The 24,806-nt window shown below is 47.1% G+C and overlaps 1 protein-coding gene across 1 annotated transcript in view; it reads left to right on the plus strand.

Moving 5' to 3' along the window:
• Positions 1 to 22,568, plus strand: part of pik3c2b (phosphatidylinositol-4-phosphate 3-kinase, catalytic subunit type 2 beta) — a 38,960-nt gene extending 16,392 nt beyond the window's left edge. Inside the window, 28 exon segments of the mRNA XM_013265685.3 lie at positions 1,979 to 2,058; positions 2,160 to 2,223; positions 2,414 to 2,560; positions 2,640 to 2,673; positions 4,876 to 5,071; positions 5,830 to 5,952; positions 6,239 to 6,321; positions 6,324 to 6,405; positions 10,503 to 10,617; positions 10,912 to 11,054; positions 11,181 to 11,369; positions 11,566 to 11,659; positions 11,732 to 11,826; positions 11,910 to 12,090; positions 12,484 to 12,591; positions 12,685 to 12,777; positions 12,856 to 12,985; positions 13,108 to 13,244; positions 13,319 to 13,488; positions 13,566 to 13,722; positions 13,873 to 13,982; positions 14,123 to 14,318; positions 14,436 to 14,560; positions 15,013 to 15,130; positions 17,034 to 17,109; positions 18,904 to 19,010; positions 20,542 to 20,670; positions 21,000 to 22,568. Of these exon segments, the coding sequence (XP_013121139.2) occupies positions 1,979 to 2,058; positions 2,160 to 2,223; positions 2,414 to 2,560; positions 2,640 to 2,673; positions 4,876 to 5,071; positions 5,830 to 5,952; positions 6,239 to 6,321; positions 6,324 to 6,405; positions 10,503 to 10,617; positions 10,912 to 11,054; positions 11,181 to 11,369; positions 11,566 to 11,659; positions 11,732 to 11,826; positions 11,910 to 12,090; positions 12,484 to 12,591; positions 12,685 to 12,777; positions 12,856 to 12,985; positions 13,108 to 13,244; positions 13,319 to 13,488; positions 13,566 to 13,722; positions 13,873 to 13,982; positions 14,123 to 14,318; positions 14,436 to 14,560; positions 15,013 to 15,130; positions 17,034 to 17,109; positions 18,904 to 19,010; positions 20,542 to 20,670; positions 21,000 to 21,191 (3,474 nt within the window). The 3' untranslated portion in view covers positions 21,192 to 22,568.
• Positions 22,569 to 24,806: the final 2,238 nt, after the last annotated feature.

Here is a 24,806-nt window from a genome sequence, read left to right on the forward strand (position 1 = left end):
GACACACACACACACACAGACAGACAGAGACACACACAACACACACAACAAACACACACACACACACAGACAGACAGAGACACACACACACACACACAGACACACACACACAGACAGACAGAGACACACACACACACACACACACACACACACACAGACAGACAGAGACACACACACACACACACACACACACACACACACAGACAGACAGAGACACACACACACACACACACACACACACACACACAGACAGACAGAGACACACACACACACACACACAACAGACAGAGACACACACACACACACACAGACACACACACACAGACAGACAGAGACACACACACACACACACACACACACACACACAGACAGACAGAGACACACACACACACACACACACACACACACACACAGACAGACAGAGACACACACACACACACACACACACAGACAGACAGAGACACACACACACACACACACACACACACACACAGACAGACAGAGACACACACACACACACACACACACAGACAGACAGAGACACACACACACACACACACACACAGACAGACAGAGACACACACACACACACACACACAGACAGACAGAGACACACACACACACACAGACAGACACACACACACACACAACAGACAGAGACACACACACACACACACACACACAGACAGAGACACACACACACACACACACAACACAGACAGACACACACACACACACACAGACACACACCACACACACACACACACAGACAGACAGAGACACACACACACACACACACACACACACAGACAGACAGAGACACACACACACACACACACACACACAGACAGACAGAGACACACACACACACACACACACACACAGACAGACAGAGACACACACACACACACACACACACACACAGACAGACAGAGACACACACACACACACACACACACACACAGACAGACAGAGACACACACACACACACACACACACACACAGACAGACAGAGACACACACACACACCACACACACACACACAGACAGACAGAGACACACACACACACACACACACACACACACAGACAGACAGAGACACACACACACACACACACACACACACACACAGACAGACAGAGACACACACACACACACACACACACACACACACAGACAGACAGAGACACACACACACACACACACACACACACACACAGACAGACAGAGACACACACACACACACACACACACACACACACAGACAGACAGAGACACACACACACACACACACACACAGACAGACAGAGACACACACACACACACACACACAGACAGACAGAGACACACACACACACACACACACACACACACAGACAGAGACACACACACACACACACACACACACACACACACACAGACAGACAGAGACACACACACACACACACACACACAGACAGACAGAGACACACACACACACACACACACACAGACAGACAGAGACACACACACACACACACACACACACACACACACACAGACAGACAGAGACACACACACACACACACACACACACACAGACAGACAGAGACACACAGACAGACAGACAGAGACACACACACACACAGACAGACAGAGACACACACACAGACAGACAGAGACACACACACACACAGACAGACAGAGACACACACAGACAGACAGACAGAGACACACACAGACAGACAGACAGACAGACAGACAGACAGACAGAGACACACACACACACACACACAGACAGAGACACACACACACACACACACAGACAGACAGACAGACAGACAGACAGACAGAGACACACACACACACACACACAGACAGAGACACACACACACACACACACAGACAGACAGAGACAGCATATTATGATGAACCGGGGTGTGACCCGGTCACCTATCATCGTAACGGCGCTTCATGATTTAAATCTTTGTGTTTACAGAAAGATGACGATGAGACGGCGTCCACCATGAACCACAGCATTCTGCTGCAGGAGCGTCCAATCAAACAGACAGTCACCAGGTGAGGGGCGGAGCCCGCAGCTCACAGAAGCACTCTGATTTCCTCCAACAGCTGATCAATCAGTCACCGATTTACTGATAACATCTGTGTCTGTCGATCAGGGAGGCTCTGACCCTGCTGCTCGACACATTTCACAACGAGGCCGAGTCCTTCCTGCTGTCAGAGGTGAGACACACACGTATGTGTGGCACTGCGCTCCGTCTTGTGTTCACGTTGATGAGGTTTGAGTTCATGAACGTGAAGGGGCGGAGCTTAAACTGAATCCGGACTGTCAGAGATTTCATGAAAACAGAAAGTCAGACTCTGAGCTGCTTGCTGAGCCTCCTCCTTCTTCTCTGTCCTGTCGTCTGTGAAGGTGGAGCTACCGCTGCATGTGGAGCGCCTCGTCCAATCCGTGAAGGCGCTCTGCAGCTCGTTGGCTGCCGTGGAGACGCCGGACGTGACCTCGGCCCTTAACCAGCTCCCAGCATGCCCCTGTCGCCTGCAGCCCAAAGTCTTGAAGGTAAACGTGTGCTTCAGTGAGGTTCAGAGCAGGTGATGGTGTGAGTTCACTGATGGGTTACTCTCATCTGTCCTCCCAGGATGCATCAGTGCTGGCTGTCAGGGAGAACAGAGGTACGTACTAACAGGAAGCTCTGACTGCTGTAAAATGCTGTGAAATGCTGTAAAAGCAGCCTCCTGAATACTTAGAGGATGCATGGGGGGGGCACCAGGCTATGGAGGGTAATGTAGTGACTAATGTGAGTCTGTTGACCCCAACCAACCAATCTGGTGACGTCACATCTCCGTACTGACAGAAGATGGCGCTGAACATGTTTTTAAAACTTGAAGCTCTTGTTTCTTAAATCCAGCCTCACAGAGTTACACCTGTGTCAGTGTCTGAGAGCAGGGCTCAGGGTCCAGTCAGTGTATTTATAAGCACAGTGCTGTACAAACTGACAAAACCCCACAAAAATCAAAGACATGACACAGAAACAAAGAAACTAAAAGTTAAAGATGTGTCTTCAGGCGGGTTTTAAAGCTGTCGATTGTTGGAGAGGTTCGAATTCGAAAATCCTGGAGCTGAAGGAAGACCATTTCCTCCAGGACTTTGGACACCAAAGGGAGTTTACAGATTTTTTTTTTTTTTTAAGAACTGGCTGCACTGTGGCATGTTTGAAATCAGCTGGAGCAGTTCCTGTTAGAAGCGAGGTGTTAATAATGGATAACACGCTTGGTCCAAGAGTGTCAAAGAGTTCTTTGAAAAGGTGAGTGAGGGTAATGTCGAGGTGACACACGCAGGGCTTAAGATGGGAAACGGGCTCAAAGTGATGGAAAACAGCTGATCAATACAGGGGAACAGAAGGATCGTAAGCTGGAGGAGTGATGTGAGTCCTGACAGCAGCAACCTTATTAAAAAACATTTTCAGATAGCTGGAGACTCTGGAAAGTGTGTGACAGGTTAATAACTGATATAATGGTGAAATGAGACTCGGGTCTGTGGCTGTTATTAGAGATGATGTCTGATAAATCACACAAGTTTGGTGGGGCAGCAAACATGGATGTTAAAATCCCCAAGAACTAGAACGCTGTCAAGTCCTGGTATGATAACAAGTCTAGAATAAAATCTTTGTTAAACTTGGGAGGACGAAAAACAAGTGCACACAGCACAGGAGAATACAGATCCATCAGAAGTAGTTATAACTCAGAACTGCCACACATATCAGCGGTTTTTAAAAACGGATGCAAGACCTCCGCCTCGACCAGTTGCCCAAAGGGATTTGGAAAAATGACCGAAGGAATGAGTTCAGAGAAAGGGCCTGAATTACGTTTCAGTCAAGAATAAAAACCCCAAGTCCAGAGAGGAGAAGAACTCATGAAGGACGAAGGTCTGTTAACTAGCAATCAGGTGTCAATACGAGTCAACCTAATCAAGACCGGGCCAGGGACTTGCGACAGGGAAGGGCGGAGATTCCGGGAAACCACCTCTATGGGGGCGAGGTGCAAAATGCCGTGGAAGTGGTTCACGGAGGCCTGGTATCACCGGCTGAATCCATTGGTGGGGAAGTTCCAAAGAGCGCCAGAATACAAACCAAACACAAAGATGGCTGTCGAAGAAGCCGCTACGTGGTTTTAAAGCTCACTGATACGCCTGCCCGTTTTCTCCATTTCCTTTGGAGAGGAACCCAAATCGACCGGCAAAGACGCCAGAACAGGTTGGAAAAACGCCTTCCTGAAGCTACCAGGAAGATATGGATAGGGAGGAGTGTTAGACACAACGAAGACTTGGTCGAAGTGAACGTTATCAAAATGAGACAAAAAGGACGGGGACAGACTCCATGGTGTAAATTTATGTTTCATGTCCCCTTCAAACAAAACGTCTGAGAAAAGTCCAGCTTTACCCAAACTACCTGCACTACAAGCATGGTTTTCTGTTAGAAAGGTCTGCTCTCTTTAAAAGTATGAATAAATAATTTGTTTACATTTTTATGTCACTTTATTACATTTAATCAATTTCTTTAATAAATTTAATTTTTTTAAATTTTTGTCGGGGTCACGCAGGCCTTCCCCTCCCTGGCATCTCCTCCAGCTCTCTGAGATGTTCCACCTGACCTCTCCTGGGTGTGCCTTGGGGCGGAGCTACATCTCTACATAAACTCAGTTTGCGAACGAAGTGTCCTGATTGTAGGGGTAGAGCTACACCTGTGGGCTGTAACTCCGCCCCCACAGTCAGGACGCTTCCAGAGCGACTTCTTGGAACAGATTTTGTTTAATAAGTTGACGATCTTCGTCTTCTGGTGCTCTAATGGTTCGCTTGGCTTTTTTGTCGCCTCACAGAGAAAGTGGTGGAGAAGCTGACTGCGGCCATCTTGGATCTAGTGGAGCTGTACTGCAGCACATTTAATGCCAACTTCCACACGACGCCACAGAGCCACTGCTGCACGGCGCCCATCCAGGAGGCTGGCCTCGTCACCAACGTCCTCTCCTTCAACATCTACGCCGCCCACCGCATCCCCATCACGTGGGCTGCCAGGTAAGCAGCTCAAAATGTACCCGCCCACAGGCTGAAGGGGAGCATCCTGTGTCAGTGCTGCAGGTTTGGGTGAGTCACACACAGTGCTGACTCAGTGGTGCTCACAACCAAACAACACACACACACCAAAGGTGAACTAACAGCAACAAAAAGGGAGCGCCTCCGGGCTCATGCTGCACCTTAGGGGATCCGGGTTACGTCCATAACCTCCAGGTATTTTGTGCATGGTAGTGCTCTCTGAGGATTATGGGATGGATTTGTCTGCTCGTAAAGGAGGCGCGGGGGGGTGGTGGTCTGTGAGGTAACAGGACGGGGCCCCCTACTAGCTGCAGCCCTGCAGAATCTATGTGGTCTTCAAACAAATGCCCCTCACATGCTGCCCCTCCCCCTCCTGAACAAAGGTCCATGCATTGGACTTTTGCATGGCAATCAACCTGACCTTGGGGTGGCGGGGGGGGGGGATTGGGGGTCTCCTGTGAGTGCAGCGCCACCTGCAGGTGGAAGCAGAAGAAGAAGGAGTTGAGCGCTTCGTACTTCCTTTCTTCTTCTCTCATTGTCGTTAATAATTGTTCTATAATCACAGACGCGCATGCACAAAGACGCGCGCATTGGGTTGGAGGCGTGTTGACTAAATCAGATTTTTATGAAAACATCAGAAATGAAGAAGAATAAAGAAACTCAGGTGATTCTGTGATTGGGGATAGGTGTGAATATGTGCTGCACAAGTAACTCGCCTGTCCTGCTGTCATTGGTCACAGTTATGAATGCTTCTTCCTGTCCTGCTCTCTGACTCATGGAGGGGTGGAGCTTTGTGCGCCGCAGCACACCAGCAAGCAGTCGGTCAGCAAATACCTGTTCCACCTGGTGGTCTGGGACCAGAGGTACGTACTTGACCCTCACCTGTCAGAGCCGTGACATCACACACACACCTGACGGCACAGCAGAGTCACTGCATCACTGAAACTATTCAGCAGACAGAAGCATCAGACACACCTGTACACAGCTTACCTGAGTTTAATAAGATGTTAAAAGTAAGCATTTCCTGTTCTGCAGGTGTGTGTCCGCGTGTGCGATGTCTTTGAAAATTGATTTTGAATAAATAAACTTTAATCTGTTTGTTTGTTGGGAAAAACACTAAGCCCCTCCCCCTCGCCATATTCCCCGCAGGGTGTGTTTCCCCGTGCAGATCAACCAGCTGCCCCGAGAGTCTCAGCTGACGGTGGTGCTGTACGCTAGCCCTCTGCCGCCCCCGGAGGGGCCGAGGAGAAGGGGAAGCAGCGGCGCAGCATCGAGGCGCTGGGCTGGGTCACCATGCCGCTCTTCAACTTCAGACAGTGAGTCACATGACACTCAGACACCATCCATCCACGCAAACCTCAAACAGGCGGCTGAAGAAGAAACTTTGAATAAATGCTATTGGATGTTATTCTGCCGTATTCAGGCTTTATGTTCGATGTGATACCCAGGAAAATACTACGATACCATTTTGATAGCATTAAAAGTAACACACAGTACACACAGCACGTAGTCCGTTTATTTGTCGGTAATGGTGCCGCGCCACAAAGTGATGGGCGGTGTTTACACTGTGGTGAATGACTTGTTGATCTATAATGTGTGAAATGTTTCTATCGGGTCACTCAGAGGGTGAGGGTTACAGTAATGTAAGAGTGTAAGGTAGAACACAGAGCCGGTACAATAACATGCTCAGAGTTAAAGGCTCCGCCCAGGTTAACGGTTATATAACTCTGTAGTACTCAGTATTGTTGAAATCCTTCAAAAAGACCTCAGGGTGGCTCTGTGTTCAGCCACTGGTGAGGGGAGGGGCTGCGTCGTCAATCATCGATCAATGAAGTAGGTGGAACGCAGGTTAGCAGAGAAGGAGTGTTACCATTTTAAACAAGTGCTGGAGAAGGTGTGGCTCCAATGGTGGTGATCACACCCACCCAGAGGTGGACGGGGAGGATGATGATGATGGTGAGCTGAATCCAGATGTTTGGCTGACTTTGATGTCTATAAAGAATCTGATTTGCAGAAACGTGTTCGACTGAAGTGAAACATGAAGTTGGGATGTGGTTGAATCCAGACTTCCTGTTTGTTTTCGGTTTCTGTGAGCTGATGTAGGTTTGAGAAGATTCGACCTCATTCACACGTTTAAACTAAAACCTTGAGGTCCTTTTCGATTCAATTTTATTTATATAGCGCCAAATCACAACAACCACAAGGTGCTTTGTATTGTAAGGTAGACCCCACAATAACAATAACACAGGTCTATTAACACATAGTGAGTGAAGAAGAAACACCCAATGCATCATGGGAATCCCCGGCAGCCTACACCTATTGCAGCATAACTAAGGGAGGATTCAGGGAACAACAAGTAGGCCTGCAGTGTGAGAGTGAAGTGCTCTAATAGGGTGATATGGTACTACAAGGTCATTAACCTCCTAAGACCCGAACTCTTCCACAACATGCATTTTTAATTTCTCTTTGATATTTGGGCATATTGGGGCCCAATGAATGTAAAAACAAAGAATTTCCAGATTTTTTTTTTTTTTTTTTTTTTTTACCTTATTTTTGTTTTTAAGAAAAATGAAAGCCACAAATGAGGATATTCATTTAAAAATTTGATAGAACAGTAGCAGTATAATGTCTTCGTAAGTGGATATCAGGCCCATGTAGACCAAAATTGAGTATTTTGGTCTAAATAACGCAAAATGTGATGTCCACATATGTGGACGGCAGGTCCTAGGAGGTTAAGATAAGATGGGGCCTGATTATTTAAGACCTTGTATGTGAGGAGCAGGATTTTGAATTCAATTCTGGATTTAACAGGAAGCCAATGAAGGGAAGCCAAAACAGGAGAAATCTGCTCTCTCTTTCTAGTCCCTGTCAGGACTCTTGCTGCAGCATTTTGGATCAGCTGGAGGCTTTTCAGCAAGTTTTTAGGACATCCTGATAATAATGAATTACAGTAGTCCAGCCTGGAAGTAATAAATGCATGAACTAGTTTTTCAGCATCACTCTGAGACAGGATATTTCTAATTTTAGAGATGTTGCACAAATGGAAGAAAGCAGTCTTACATATTTGTTTAATATGTGCGTTGAAGGACATGTCCTGGTCAAAAATGACTCCAAGGTTCCTCACAGCATTACTGGAGGCCAAGGTAATGCCATCCAGAGTAAGAATCTGCTTAGATACCATATTTAGATACCATATATAATTGGTGTGTGTTACCTGGCTTCATGGATAGATAGAGCTGCGTGTCATCTGCATAGCAGTGTAAATTTTAGAGATGGCACGATACCACTTTTTTATGTCCGATACCGATATCATAAATTTGGATATCTGCCGATACCGATATGAATCCGATATTGTGTTTTTTAATCAATAAAACTGTTTTTTTTTAATATCTTGCTGCATTTTGTATAAGTTCATACTCAAGTTTAAATAAACAACAACACTAAAGCTATTCTGTTATACCTGTGTGTAAAAAATACACTGCACCCAAAATATTTCATAGTTCAGCAACACTGATCAATCTAATAAACTTAAACCTGCTCCATCTTCCCTATTCTGGTATTTTAAAGAGTACTTAGCAGAAATATTAAGCAACCTAACTAATAGGGTTGCAAACTCCCAGCAAAAAAAAAAAAAAAATAGGGAACCACCCACCCTCCACCTCATGATGCTTAATCGATGTAATCAACTTTAATTTGATGCAGGGTGGAAAAAAATGCACAGAAACAAATTATTTTTCAAGAATAATTAAATAGATTCAACTTCTTTCTTCAACAGAATTGCAGAATTCACAGACGGTACCTTCCCAAAGGAAAAAGTACTATAGCTTACTAGGGTATATAGACTTAAGAGTTACTATATATAGTAATGGACTTCTATACATTTTAAATCAGATTAAAACTTTGGGTGTAAGATTCAGATAATTATTTATTAAAAGCTCGACATTTTAAATGAGAATAAGAAAGAAAAGTATGTCTTTGTGCCCCCTTTTCCCTGTTAATGCCCTATCGGCCCCCCTGGCTGCACTTTGCTAGATCCGCCCCTGCACAGTTACCAGCCGTCAGCTACGTAGAAAAGGATCCTGGTGTAGAAAGTAATATTAAATACATTCTAACAACAGCTTATCAAGCTTAAACGTGCTGCTGTTGTTCCGCTGCTGGTTTCCTCTTTCTGGTGCAAAGTGGGCCAAAAACAAAGAAGAGAGACGGACTTGCGACAGAAAAGCCGATCAGCTGATCGTTAAGCAGTTTCACGATTGAAGTAGCAGCAGGAAGGTGAGGGAGAGGCAGTCGCTCCATATATCGGTTGTTAAGCTTAACATGGGAACGCTTTACAAACATTCAGAGATGAACTTACACACTTGCTTTACTTCTCTCTGGGATAACTTCCTCGGAGATGAAATGCTGGTTTGGTAGCGAGGCTACAAATACACACAGCGTCTCTATCACATGAGGCATAATGCTCCGACGTGCTACGGTTATGAGCCGAGTTACGCCGTGTTGCAAGTTTTGTGAGATGCTTTTTTTGATACTTAATGGATCGGATTACATTTTTTATTTTTCGCCGATATCCGATCCAGTAATTTAGGTCAGTATCAGACCGATACCGATACGTAATATCGGATCGGTCCATCTCTAGTAAATTTATGCTATGTCTTCTAATGATGCTGCCTAAGGGAAGCATGTATAATGTAAATAGAATTGGTCCTAGCACTGAACCCTGTGGAACACCATAATTGACCTTAGTGGGTGAAGAGGACTCTCCATTTACATGTACAAATTGGAGTCTATTAGATAGATATGATACAAACCACTGCAGTGCAGTACCTGTAATACCTACAGCATGTTCTAATCGCTCTAATAGGATATTATGGTCGACAGTATCAAACGCTGCACTGAGGTCTAGCAGGACAAGCACAGAGATGAGTCCACTGTCAGAGGCCATAAGAAGATCATTTGTAACCTTCACTAAAGCTGTTTCTGTGCTGTGATGAGCTCTGAAACCTGACTGAAACTCTTCAGATAAGCCATTCCTCTGCAGATGATCTGTTAGCTGTTTGACAACTACTCTTTCAAGGATGTTTGATATGAAAGGACAAAATGAAAGCGTAGCTTTCCCCTGCGGCGTGTCCATCCTGTTTTTTTTTTTTGTTGTTTTTTTTTTACTTCCTGCTCACAGCTGAACAAACAAATGTTTCCTTCAGTCCTGCAGCTTCCTACCCTTTGTGATGTCATTTCCTCCTAGAGGCAGCACACTTCCTCACATTTACCTGAAGGTCCAGAGTGGAAAGAGAGTAGAAACAGATTTAAAAACAAAGGGAGAGAGAGGGGGGCGTGGCTTCTTCTTCAACATCACATCATCATCATTATAGAGGTGTGTGTGTGTGTGTGTGTGTGTGTGTGTGTGTGTGTGTAGCGTGCTGACCTGTGGCAGGAAGTTGCTGGGTCTGTGGCCTTCAACCCCGGGGAGGAGCGGAAACGCCCGAACAAGTTCTCCCAACTTCAGCCAGCCGGACAGCGTCATCCTACAGGTAAGTGCTGCCACAGCTGCTAGCACCTGGATACTCTCTGACATCACAAAACTGTAGAACTTGGAAACATAAAGGGGCTTTTTGAGGTGTATCATCAGCTGTTCAGGTGATGTTTTCATTGTCCAAAGAGAAGTCACCAGGATGGCTGATGAAACGTGTCTCCTTACCTGTATGCTGGATGCAGGTGTGCCCCTTTCTTTATTTATACACTCAGTTCAGCCGAGGTCAGACCTGCAGGTATCTGAGGCCAAAAGACTAGCGTGTGTGTCCTTGTTTCCTCTGTCCGTCCCTCAGGTGGACTTCCCCACGTCATCCTTCGAGGTGCGCTTCAGCACGCCGCCCCCCGCAGAGTTCTGCCCTCAATACGACTTCTCCAGACTGGACACTATCAGCCAGATACAGCTGCAGGACGTCCTGCACAAGAAGGCCTTCTTCTGGTCAGACACACACACACACACACACACACACACACACACACACACACACACGTCCATAAACAGTAAGTTCTGAGGGGCGGGGCATAATGGAGCTAAGGTGTGGTGAGATTGCAGCTGTGTCTGCAGGTTGACGGTGGAGGACAAGCGTCTGCTGTGGGAGAAGAAGGCGTTCTGTCAGGCCGAGAGCGCTGCACTGCCTCTGGTTCTGGCCAGCGCCCCCTGCTGGGAGTGGGCGTGTCTGCCAGATATCTACGCCCTGCTGAGACAGTGGGCCTGCCTGGGTCACCTGGATGCCCTGGGCCTCCTCCACGCCTCGTACGTTCTCTGATGAAGGATCAGCTGTTCGTGTTTCTGTCTCTGCTGCTGATAATGTCTGAAACAGGTTGTGGTGGTGATGATAGTTTGTTATCGCTTCACTGATGTTAACACGGACAGCTCTGTTCTTCTACAGGTGTGATGATAACAATAATGTTCTCACCAGCTGAGTGTGACATCATCACGTGTGCTTCAGGTTCCCAGATCAGGAGCTGAGGAGGACGGCGGTCCAGTGGATGGACTCCATCTCCGACCCGGAGCTGCTGGATTTCCTGCCTCAGCTGGTGCAGGTAAGAGGTGGAAGTGCCGCAGGTGGGCAGAGCAGTGGGTGTTGCTGTCTGTAACCTCTCTCTGTGTCTCAGGCTCTGAAGTACGAGTGTTACCTGGACAGCTCTCTGGTTCGTTTCCTCCTGCGGCGAGCCATCGGGGACATTCGCGTCGCTCACTACCTGTTCTGGTGAGTCCGCCCCCCCGAGTCCACTTCAGTTACATCTAGCATCTCTGAGCTCCACTGCTTATGTCTGGCTGTGTGTGCGTCAGGCTGCTGAAGGATAACCTCCAGGACAGTCAGTTCAGTGCTCGCTATCAGCACCTCCTAGCTGCGCTGCTGTGCTGCGTTGGTCGGGGCCTCCGGGAGGAGTTTGACCGGCAGTGTTGGCTCGTCTCCATCCTCGCCAGGGTGGCTCACAAAGTTCGAGAGGCGACGCCATCCAGCAGACAGGTAATGACGCCGCCGACAGTCCAGATGACTCGTTCACTGGATCAAAACTAAGATCAGGATTCATGCTGCCGTGTCTGGGTTCTCTGACTGTCCTCAGATCAGTTTGTGTCAGAGGGCAGAAAACAAATGTCTGGTGAGGCGCGTTCGTTCACCTGTAACATCGAACCATCGCCTCACCGCTCCAGTCGTGAAATTATTTGATTATTTTAAAAAAACATGCTTTTCAGGTGCTCCTTCATTCAGCAGAGTGGCCACTTGGATACGAGGTCTCGTCTGAATGTGTAACACATGCATCAGCGTTTGAGGTCATCAACAAAGGCTTCATGTAGAGTGCAGATAGTCCAGCAGGGGGCAGCACAGTCTAATGCCGTGTGTGTCTCTGTCTGTGTCCAGTGTGTCCTCAGAGACAGTCTGGAGGAGATGAAGCAGTTCTTCTCGGTGAACAGCAGCTGCAGACTTCCTCTGAACCCAGCACTGCTCGTCACCAGCATCAACATCCAGGTACGCATACACCTTAAAGACAGGAGACACGCCCCCTAGTTGGCGTCTGTACCTGATTGGACAAAGTTAATCATCCTCTTCTGTGGTTTCCAGTCCTGCTCGTTCTTCAACTCCAACGCTGTCCCTCTGAAGTTGTCCTTCCGGAACCGGGACCCACTGGGAGACAACATCAGTGTCATTTTCAAGGTGATGCCCCTTATAGGTGATCTCAGACACAGCAACCTCTGCGACCTTTGACCCCGGCTGTTCTTTCTTTGTGTGCAGTCAGGAGACGACCTGAGGCAGGACATGCTGACTTTGCAGATGATCCGCATCATGAACAAGATCTGGATCCAGGAGGGGCTGGATATGAGGATGGTCCTCTTTAAGTGCTTCTCCACGGGAAGGGGTCGAGGTGAGCATGGACACGCCTGTCCTCAGGTGTGATTGACAGGTGTGTGTGTGTGTGTGTGTGTGTGTGCGCGCGTCCTGTCCTCAGGTGTGATTAACAGGTGTGTGTGTGCGTCCTGTCCTCAGGTGTGGTGGAGATGATTCCTCACGCTGATACTCTGAGGAAGATCCAGGTGGAACACGGTGTCACGGGATCGTTCAAAGACCGGACGCTGGCCGACTGGCTGCAGAAACACAACCCCACTGACGAGCAGTACGACAAGGTAACATACGCACACACCTTTACACACCTGTACACACCTGTCAATGTGAGACACTCCTCCATCTGCTCTTTCAGGCCGTGGAGAACTTCATTTACTCGTGCGCTGGTTGCTGCGTGGCCACCTATGTCCTGGGAATCTGCGACCGCCACAACGACAACATCATGCTAAAGACGAGCGGTCACATGTTCCACATCGACTTCGGGAAGTTCCTGGGACATGCCCAGATGTTCGGGAACATCAAACGGTAAAAGAGAAGCAGATGTTCACCTGTCCTGTCCTCGGTTCACCTTTATAGCTGACTAACTGCTGTATCTCGTGCAGGGACCGCGCCCCCTTCGTCTTCACCTCTGACATGGCTTATGTCATCAACGGCGGCGACAAGCCGTCCAGTCGCTTCCACGACTTTGTGGATCTGTGCTGCGAAGCGTACAACTTGATCCGGAAGCACACACACCTGTTCCTCAACCTGCTGGGCCTGGTGTGTCTAACTCGCACAAACACACATTCACACACGGACACACACAAACACACGCTCATGTAATGGAGTAAATACAACATCTGCTAAAGGAACCAACCAGGAAGTTAAACGTGTGTGTGTGTGTGTGTGTGTGTGTGTGTGTGTGTCCAGATGTTGTCCTGTGGGATCCCTGAGCTCTCCGACCTCGACGACCTGAAGTATGTCTATGATGCGCTGAGACCTCACGAGTCTGAGGTTGACGCCACCATGTACTTCACCAGGTAGGTGGGGCTCACCTGCACAGATGCCTCCGACCTTCAGGACAGAGACATGAGTCATCATGACCTGCGCTGCAGACGGTCTCTGGCAGCGTCCAGGCTACACCTGCCGCCTTCGTTAACGACCTCTCTGACCCCGGCAGGTTGATCGAGTCCAGTCTGGGCAGCGTTGCCACCAAATTGAACTTCTTCATCCACAATCTGGCCCAGATGAAGTTCGCCTCGTCGGAGGAGCGCCCCACGCTGTCGTTCGCCCCCAGGTTCCACTCGGCAAAGAGCGATGGCGTCATCAAGAACCTGTACATCTGCAGACACATCCGGACCGGCGGAAAGGGATACGTGAGTCCAGACGTGCCAGTGGGAACCACATGGGAAGCACATGGGAAGCAGAAACTAACCAGCTGTGTGTGTGTGTGTGTGTGTGTGTGTGTGTGTGTGTGTGTGTGTGTGTGTCAGGCTTTTGTGGTGAAGGTGGAGCGTGAAGGTCAGCAGGAGGTGCAGCTGGTTCAGAGGACGTTTGAAGAGTTTCAGGAACTCCACAGCAAAATGAGGCTCATCTTCCCCTCATCCAAACTGCCCAGGTACACACACACACACGCGCACACACAGACATGCACACACGCATACACACACCGACATGCACGCACACGCGCACACACACAGACACGCGCACGCACACACACGCATACACACACCGACATGCACGCGCGCACGCACACACACGCATACACACACCGACATGCACGCGCGCACACACACACGCATACACACACCGACATGCACACACGCACACACACACACGCATACACACACCGACATGCACACGCGCACACACACACACGCATACACACACCGACATGCACACACACACACGCATACACACACCGACATGCACACACGCACACACACACACGCATACACACACCGACATGCACACGCGCACACACACACACGCATACACACACCGACATGCACACACTCTCCTAGGTGCACAAAGGAGCTTTGTTGCAGGTCCTTTTATCCCCTCCCACAGTTTCCCTAGTCGCTTTGTGATTGGCCGTTCCCGCAGCGAGGCGATGGCTGACAGGAGGAAGGACGAGCTGAACGGTTACGTGTGGCACTTGATCCACGCCGCTCCGGAGGTCGCTCAGGTCAGTGGCTTTCTAGGTCTGTTCTCACGTGTCTGGTCACATGATAGGAAGCCGTGTCATTAATATTATACAATATACAATAATATTCAGAATGTTAGGCCGTCCTCCACACATGACCATAAATGGAGGGCCATGGTCGGGGCCATAGCGCCTTCCAGGGTGCAGTGAGTGTTATGTTGTCATTCTCGACCACCATAAAAGTTTCTCCGCAGTTAAAGTGTATTTGGCAGCCATTGATACCTGCCTGGGTTTTGGTGATGAAACGGCTAGCAGCACCTGCTGGTCTGCCGTGTTATGAAAGGGGCTCGCAGGCTGTCTCCAGGCTTCTTGTGCCCCTTTAAGATTTAGCCGTGGTGTTTGAAGGGCTTTGTGGCCGGTTTAGGATGACATAACAACAAGATGCAGCCACCCTGAGTTCAAACTATACACCAGTTTTTTGTTTTTTTTTAAAATTGTGCTGATAGGCCACATAAAAACCAGAGTTATGGTAAAAAAATATACACAATGTTTTTTTCTGAATACTATTGTCATGAACAGTGTTTTCTAAGGACAGCACTTGAAAGCACTCGCTGCTTGCAAACAAACAAACAAACAAAACAAAATAACCAAAACACAGCCAGCAGCCTGTTGGTGGACAAATGAGGCGACTGCCAGAAAGCCACCAAAGACAGCCTGCAGTGTAAACGCTGTCTCACAGGAGCAGCGATGCACCTCCTGCTGTCAGGTCTGCAGGTATCAGGCTGTGATGTGCTCCAAGGTTTTTATCATTTACAATTCAAATTTGAATTTCAAGTTGTGAAAATGATTCGTTAAACATGTTTGTGGTTGTTGCAGTGAAAAATGTAACTTTTAGATCCATTGTGTTTATACAAAATGTCAAAATGAAAAATCAACAGTAAATTCAAACATGTGAGGTTGTTCTGCAAAGAGACTCCATGTGGACAGATTCGTATTAAAAGACCAACTGAAAGATTTTGAGGACATCTGGCAGCCTTTAGTCTCTCGCCTCACAAAAAACAACTAAATCAGTCAGTAGCAATGCAGTCCTGGGGAGGGAGGGGTGTGTCTACTCAGGTACATATGTAACCTTATTATGTCCTGTGTCATTCCTTTAATTTTATCCTTCCTTTCTGTCTTTACTGGCTTGTATTTATTTATTTATAGAAACATGTAAATGCCTGCCTGAATGAAATGTTGAAAGGACCGAGACCAAACAGGCAATATAAACAGTTTTTAAAGGTGAAATATAGAGCTAAAATCAGCAGTAGTCAAAACAGCCAGTTATACCCTCGAGCCCAGACAGGTAAAGGCGTGTTTGAACCTCTCAGCTGCAGTGAAACACAAAGTACAACATGGCCGAACATGAGAGTGCCGCCATCACTTCACCAGCTTGCTTTTAGTTTGAGTCGCTTCTCAGAAATACTGAGGACGAAACACACACACACTGAGTGGGTGTGACGCTGCTGTTCTATCATCTCGCTGCAGTCCTCGGGGCTCCGCCCTCTCCGAGGTTATCTCTCCCAGACTGTGGAAGCTCTGCCTGCAGGCAGACAGGTGGTTCAGAGGCAGGTGTATGATCCTGTCGCTCTCCCCTCTTATCTTGATCGGAAAGTGTGATGAAGGTTCTCCGCCCTGCAGAAAGTTGCACTTCCTGTTTCTCACATATGATGAGGATGGTGAGCTGACCCCTCACTTCCTGGAAGTTCCAGGAAGTTCTTGGAAGTGCTCTGTCCTGAGCTGAACTTCCACAGTACCGATGCAGGGATGTTCTCTGAGCTGGGTCAGGTTCACTCGTCTTTATTCTGATTACACCTTTGTCCCGTTTATCTCAGTGAGCCAATCACAGGCTGATCACATCTCACCCCGTGTGTGTGTGTGTGTGTCTGTGTCTGTGTCTGCACAGTGTGACCTGGTGTACACCTTCTTCCACCCGCTGCCCAGAGACGAACGATCAGGAACGACGGCGAGCAAACCAGCAGGTACGGGATTTTGGACCAGCTCGCTGTTTAATGTGTAAAGCTCCAGAACTGGAAATATACTGGGAAGACTTTTTGTTTGCTCAGTGGGACAGTGTACAGATTTTAGGAAGCCACAGTGGGCGGTTCCTCACCCTGATTGGATGGGGGGCATTAGCCAGTGAAGAGTACTCCTATCAAATATAAGCTTATCTGAGGTCAGACTGCACCAAAGAGGTTTTGCTCTGTTAAACTTTAACTCACACAAACACAAAGGTCAAAGGTCAGTGCTCTGTGACTCAGCATGTAACAGCAGATCTGTGGCATGTTTTCTGATGCTGATTGGTTAAATGTTACAGTCAGTAATTGTTGGGTTGTTTCATAGAAAAGATTATTCTCATAATAATACATCATCACAGTGTGGTTATGTCCTCCAGCAAAGGGAAGCAAGATTTAAATGCATGCCTGCTCCTTCAGATCAACATATGAAACATCTTACCTGTTTTATTATCGCAACAGAGGTCGCCTTCACCAAAGATGCGCAAACTGGAAGGAAAGAGCGCTATCACCATCTTAAAACATCATCCTCGTGACCTCGACCCTCATCTCCTGAGCTCAAGTCGGGCCTCGAACACACCACAGCAGAAACGTGCTCATTTGTTGCTCATATATTCATAATTATTTATTGTCCACAGATTAGACATGTGACCCTTGACAGCATGTTTGTTGATTCACCTCGAGGAATATGAGCATCTATCTAACGGTTAGAACTGGTGGGGAGAAGCTGCTTGTTTTGCAGGCACTGAGCTAAGAAGTGGCTGATATCAGGTTATCGTGTCTACTGCTGCCCCGCACATTCCTTTATACTGATATATCTGAAGGTTTCAGTCAGTAAGAAACTAAAGATTCTATTAATCTCACATAAAAATCAAACCCAACACCCTCCCATCTGTATGACGACAAACTAGCAGGTGGTTATAGGCTAACATCTCCAAAAGTTGAATCTGTTCATCTGGACGTAGCGTTTTGTGGGAGAAACGTTTCGTCACTCATCCAGGTGACTTCTTCAGTCTCAGCTGACTGCAGGTTTCCCCAAACCTTATAACCAGTACATTTGCATAATGACTGAAACCAGCCCACTGAAGGAACAATGGGCTGTGAGGTCAGTTCCTTAATCATAATTATGCAAATTCCCATGACCATTGATCAACAATCACTGACCAAAACCCACTGATCAAAGAACACTGATCAATGGCCATGAGTCCCATTCACAGAGAGTTGGGGAATGGCTAACATGTTAGGCCCAAGTATCCTAAAAATCATACTTTCCCTCTGATAAACAGTTTGATTACATTCTCCCATCGAGTTTATTCTCCATGAGTCCAGCAACTATCCAATAAAAGGAAGTTTCACTAACACCAGCTAACAGAGGCTAATGGCAGAGTTACTGATAGAAGAGTTCAGCATATCCTCAACAGCTCACCTCACCTGGCGTTCATCAGTGAGAAGCTTCTTTTCTTTCCTCTCACAAAGTTTTGCAGCCTCCTCCACAGTAAATAAAGATACTTTTCACCCGGCTTTGATAGCTGAGGTAAACAGCAGTCTGTTCCTTTAATACTCAAACAGCTGCAGTTCCTCTGATGTCCAGCAGACGTCATGAAATAAATCTGTAGTAATCAAACTTAAGTCAGAAGATGAAATATCTTTGTTTATCAAAATTAGTACTTAAACTCAACCTGCGACTGAAAGTGTTAGAAACCGTCAAATATCAGACGTTTTCATTCAAGACTAACATTGAAAGTGTGCGTGTGTTCGCAGAGATCTCGTGGTCTCCAGGTTCAGGAAAAGAGCTCGGCGAGGTCAAACTGTCCATCTCCTACAAGAACGAAAAACTCTTCATCATGGTCATACACATCCGAGGACTGGTCAGTGTGTCATGTTATTATTGGATTCATTTATAGCTTTGTTATTTTTATTTGTTGATTATTTTTATTACATTTTTGTATATATTTCTTTATTATTATGATTACTGTGGTTTCTGTAGTGTATGTACTTTAAAAAAAAATATGTATTCTTGGAGGAGCAGTGGTTCTACTGTGAGCACCTCCCGGATGGCTGAACTCTCACCCTATCTCTAAGGGAGAGGCCAGCCACCCTTCGGTGGAAGCTCATTTCTGCCGCTTGTATCTGCGATCTCCTTCTTTCAGTCACTGCCCACAGCTGGTTACCATAGGTGAGGGTAGGGACGTAGATCGACCGGTAAATTGAGAGCTTCGCTTTTACACTCAGCTCTGTCTTCAGCACAACGGACCGATACAGCGTCCTCATCACTGCAGCTGCAGCACCAATGCATCTGTCGATCTTGCGCTCCCTTCTCCCGTCACTCGTGAACAAGACCCCGAGATAGTTAAACTCCTCCACTCCGGGGCAGGAACTCATCCCTGACCCGGAGTGGAGGAGTGGGCACTCCACCCTTTTCCGGCTGAGGACCATGGCCTCAGATTAGGAGGTGCTGATCTCATTCCCACCGCTTCACACTCGGCTGTGAACTGCTCCAGTGAGAGCTGGAGGCTGTTACCTGATGAAGACTCCCCATACTCCCAAAGCACCACCCACAGAGTAATCAGATGGACACGGTCAAATGCCTTCTCCAAGTCCACAAAACACATGTAGACTGGTTGGGTGACTCCCATGGCCCCTCAGACATCCAGGAGAGGCTACAGAGCTGGTTCAGTGTTTCATGACTGCCCTCAGACTGCTTTCTTTATGGAAGACATGTCAGTGTGTTAAGGAGGTCCTCAGAGTATTCCTTCCACCGCACAACAATATCCTCAGTTAAAGTCACTCCACCCACACTATACACAGTATTGGTAGAGCACCGCTTTCCTTTCCTGAGCTGCCTGATAGTTTGCCAGAATTGCTTTGAGGCAGTCTGTGTTTTTCTGTTCTTCAGACTCCTCCCACAGTTTTTGTTTCATCCACTGCCCGAGCCTCGTTCTTATTGGTCTGTCAGTACCTATCGGCTGCCTCCGAATTCCCCAGGCTAACCGAGCCTGATGGGAACCATCAGGCTGAAGGAGGAGTCCTTTCACCTCTGGTGTCCACCATCTGGTTCGGGGGTTACAACCATCAACAACACCATCCACCTTGTGGCCACAGCTCAGTGCAGCAGCCTCAGCAATGGAGGTGCTGAGCGTGGTCCATTCGGTCTCCCTCGGAATACACACTTTTTCTTTATTTATAACTGCTGTTAATATAGTTTAACAAACGTATTTATATCATCTTAAGTGTTTTTTAAATAATATTTTTATATTGATCAGTGGGTCTAAGTCCTGTCAGGGTATTTGGGTCTTCTGATTGTTTTTTTTTCTGTGGGACTGACACTGGTCTGTGTGTGTGTGTGTGCGTGTGTGTGTGTGTGTGTGTGTGTGTGTGTGTGTGTGCGTGGGTGTGTAGCAGCCTCTGCAGGATGGGACTGACCCCGACCCCTACGTGAAACTCTATCTCCTCCCCGACCCTCAGAAGATGAGCAAGAGGAAGACGAAGGCGGCGCGACGCACATGCAACCCCACCTACAACGAGATGGTACGATCCACTCACAGCATTTGAGGGAGTGCTGTGAGATACTGCTATCGATCTGCTAAGTAAAAACTGGCCCAGTTGTGCAGATAGTGATACTTTTAATAATCTAGCAGTGAGCTGCATGCTGGAAGATAGAAACACACTATCAGTCCTATCGTGTAAGTGTCGCTCTGATAGCGGTGTTGGTATCGACCTGTCCATATTTGGATTGTTCTGCTCATCTCTGGTGTAAAGAATCGCTGATGTCACTGTAGATGAACTCTCAGATGTTGATATGACTAACTTTGCTGTTTCCATAGCAACGTCACCTTTGCCTCCCTCTGTGTCCCCAGCTGGTGTACGAGCGGATCCCACGGGGGGACCTGGACCAGAGGGTGATCCACCTTCGGGTCCTGGGAGACGGCGCCTTCTGGGAGAACACGCTGCTGGGGGAGACCTTCATCCCCCTGAAGAGGCTGGTCCCGGGTCAGCACTGGGTGGGCTGGCATAAACTGGGCCCCCCTGGCTCAGACGCTGCCCACTGATGGACGGTAAACGGGAGGCAGCGGACTTAAAAGAAAGAGAAGAAGAACTGCAGGCGTTCCTCATCAGGAGGAACGACGAAACAAAAAAAGGGAGATTCTTTCAAAGTAAAAGCCTTGTGGCTGCTCTGTGGGTGTCATGCCACGCTCGTTAGTTTATAAGAGACTGAGTTTTACTTCAGTGAACGATTTGCACTAACAAACGCACTAACGAGCTCGCTCTGACCTTTGACCTGAGAGCGACTAAAGGAGCGGATTCTTTTTTTTTTAACAGACCTACAGGAGCTCAGACGTGCTCGAGCTGTTTCTTCTTCTTCTCCTCGGACCGCAGCAGGAAGTTTAACTGTGAAAAAGGAAACGACGACAGAAGCGCGGGGAAGAAGACGAAGCAGGTTGAAGAGCGCGGGCAGCACCGCTGAGAAGACTTTAGGTTATTTTTTTATAGCGGGTTTGATTTATTTTTAAAGTGCAACTGACGGCCGGCTGCTTGCATGCCTACGTTTCATTCCTGTTTTTAGCCCAATGATGGCGGGCTTTTTGTGATCAGCTGATTTGTTTTGTGTTTGCGCTGTAAATGAACGCGAGGTTTTCACAGTGACTGCTTCACACGTTTAAAGACGAGAGAAATTTGAGGAATTTCAAAATTCTGAAACACTGAAATTAAATTTTTATTGTTGGATTGTTTTTGATCATATGACTCTGTGATGTCATCACGCTGCTCATTCATTCAGCTATCACTTCTCTCCGTGAGGGCACTTTCCCCTGATTGGCCAGCATGTGGAAGCCTGCTGAGGGGCAGCCTGTGAGCTCTTAGCACCCCCTGCCTGTGGACATGTCGTTCCGCAGGCAGGGGCGCTCTCAGGGCAGATTTCGTCCTGTTTTTGATGGAAGAGCTAGAGACAACGTTTTTAGACGTTTCACGGTTTCTACTGCAGTAAAGTCGCTGAGGACGTCACAGCACCACGAGCCGCTTTACAGCACCCTCGATTTTGATTTGGGGCGTGAAGCCAGCTCCTGTTTCTGCTGGCCTTTAATCACGCAGCTAACGTGTGCTGGAGGTTTGGAAACAGGCGCACATACAGTACAGTACATCCTGTCCTGAACTCTAACCGACCAATCAGCACGCAGCAGTAGCGTGCTGGGTTTTCGTGGGTAAAATCAGGTCCGCATGAACAGTTCAAGTGTTTGTATTTGTTCTGCATCACGTGACTGAGGTCCTGACCAATCAGATGAGGTTCCTGTGGGTGAAGAAGCAGCGTGATGACGCACAGAGGCGGGCTTTGTTTGGATGCAGCTTCACTGATGACGACCTGTACAGACGAATGATTCTGAACCTTTTCTATTGTTTGCACTACACAATAAACTTGAACTGAAAGCAGCTGAAGGTGGTCTGTCCTCCTCTTCCTCCCTCCTCCCAGGCTTTACACCTGCCTCCTTTCCTGCGTGCCTTCTACGAGGGATGAAGGTCGGCCTGGTTTTAGAAGCTTGGCTCGGTACTTCAGATGTCTGGGGCTAAAGAGGGTGGAGTTCAGGTGAGCACAGTGTGGTCTGTAACAGCAAGCGTGCAGTGGAGGCTGAGATTTGATCTCCAGAAATTTCTTTAAAATATAGAATAGAAAACAATAGAGTCCAGGTGAACCGCTCAGGTCTGCTGATTGGCTGTCAGCTCTCGGGCAGGTACTCCTGCAGTGGCGGCACAGGACAACACCCCATGGACGTCTTTGTTACAGTTTTTAATAAAGTTTTATATTTACGTAGGGCAGATTTTTTACAAGTCCTGTGTGGATCAGATATCAATCATTTCAATCCCAATGCTGATATTGGTATCAGATCGATACTAGGGTGAAAGCTGAAAGGTGTGAGAAGGCAGGACACACTGGTCTCTCCTACATCAGCAGCCTTTAAAGGGTATCTGTCAGCAGTACTGGTCCTGTATTTACTTGATATCAAAACACTAAACTTTTTTACTGCAGGGTGGCTCGTTTTAATTCACTTTTTATCTGTTTCTGTAATTATTGTGAAATGGCAGATTTGTCAGATTCAGTCATAGTTTGGATGTTTTTAGGTTTTTGCATTAATCCTGATCTGTTTCCTGTGACGCTGACGGACAGCAGGACCTTTGACCCTCGCCGCGTCCTCACACAGAAGCAGGTGATCCTCCACAGCGTCATCCAGCACCCAGCTTACACTTTTACATAGAAATGCATATTCTACATGCGCACACACACCTGAACATATAACACACTCACATATATCTGCATACAGTATTTATGCAGTTTAGTTTACTGTCAGATTTTGATCAATGATTTCTGATCCTAGACTTGACGCCTGATCCCAGTGTCAGCCTTTTGGTATCGACCCGATATAAAGTAAATGCAGAGCCAGTACGATACCAATACTGATACTTTCAGCTTATGTGAGGGAGCTGTGTGTCTCTTTGTCCTGTCTTCGTCCCCCCCAGCCACGTATCCCTGAGCCTGGTTCTGCCAGAGGTTTTCTTCTTGGAAAAATGAAGTTTTTCCTTCCCACTGTCACCAAGTGCTTGCTCGTAGGCGTTTGTCTGATTATTGTAGGGTTTTTATCGTAAAATATTAAGTGCCTTTGGTTGACTGCTGTGATTTAACGTTATATGAATAAAACTGAATAGAATGGGGAGCAGTGTGTCCTTATTTATGCAATGAACCATCTATCGGCAAATTCTAAACTCATTTCTCAGACCATTAAATCACTTTAAGTAGTAAGTAAGCAAAATTTATTTCTTTATATAGCGCTTTTCACAGATAAAAATCACAAAGTGCTTCACAATAAAGAGAATGAAAAAGAATAGAAATACAACAAATAACAATGTAAAACAGTAAAATACAACATAAAAATAACAAATTAGTTGAAAGCTTGTCGATATAAAATGTCTTCAGCTGTTTTTTTAAAAGAATCAATGGAGTCTGTGCAGAGTAAAACCAATGGGAGAGAATTCCACAGCCTGAAAGGCCCAATCACCACGAGTTTTAAATCGAGTGTGTGGGGCCACCAGCTGACTCTGACCTGATGACCTCAGAGCTCGGGAAGATGAATGCGGTTTCAGCAGTTCAGATATATACTGGGGAGCTTGACCATGTAGGGCCCTAAAGATTAAAACCAAAATTTTAAAATGAAACCTAAAACAGGCAACCACTAAAGGGAGGCCAAAACTGGAGTGACATGAGATCTTCTGTTGGTGCCTGTTAAGAGTCGCGCTGCACAGTCTGAAGACGATTTAAAGCTAATTGGTTAAGACACGTAAAAAAGCGGGAAGAAATAAAAGCATGCATAATCATCTCCAGTTCAGTCTTTGTCACCATTAGTTGAGTTTTGAAATGTTCCTTAAATGATAACTGTGACTTTTACTTTCCACAGTAATGAGTTAACACAATAAAACACAGCTTTCAGCTTTTATTTTGGAGAGCTGAATGCAAACGTGCCTGTCTCTAATGTGGCTTTAAATAAAACAGGCACCACAGAAAGGTTCAGACATGTTTCACAGCATGTTTGACGAATATCTGTTCATTAAAACATATTTAACACTCACTGGGCTACATACTGAACTCAGGGGATAGAAACAAAGTATCGATTTGATACCAA

The sequence above is a fragment of the Oreochromis niloticus genome, linkage group LG5 (assembly GCF_001858045.2).
Source record: "Oreochromis niloticus isolate F11D_XX linkage group LG5, O_niloticus_UMD_NMBU, whole genome shotgun sequence".
NCBI lineage: Eukaryota > Metazoa > Chordata > Actinopteri > Cichliformes > Cichlidae > Oreochromis > Oreochromis niloticus.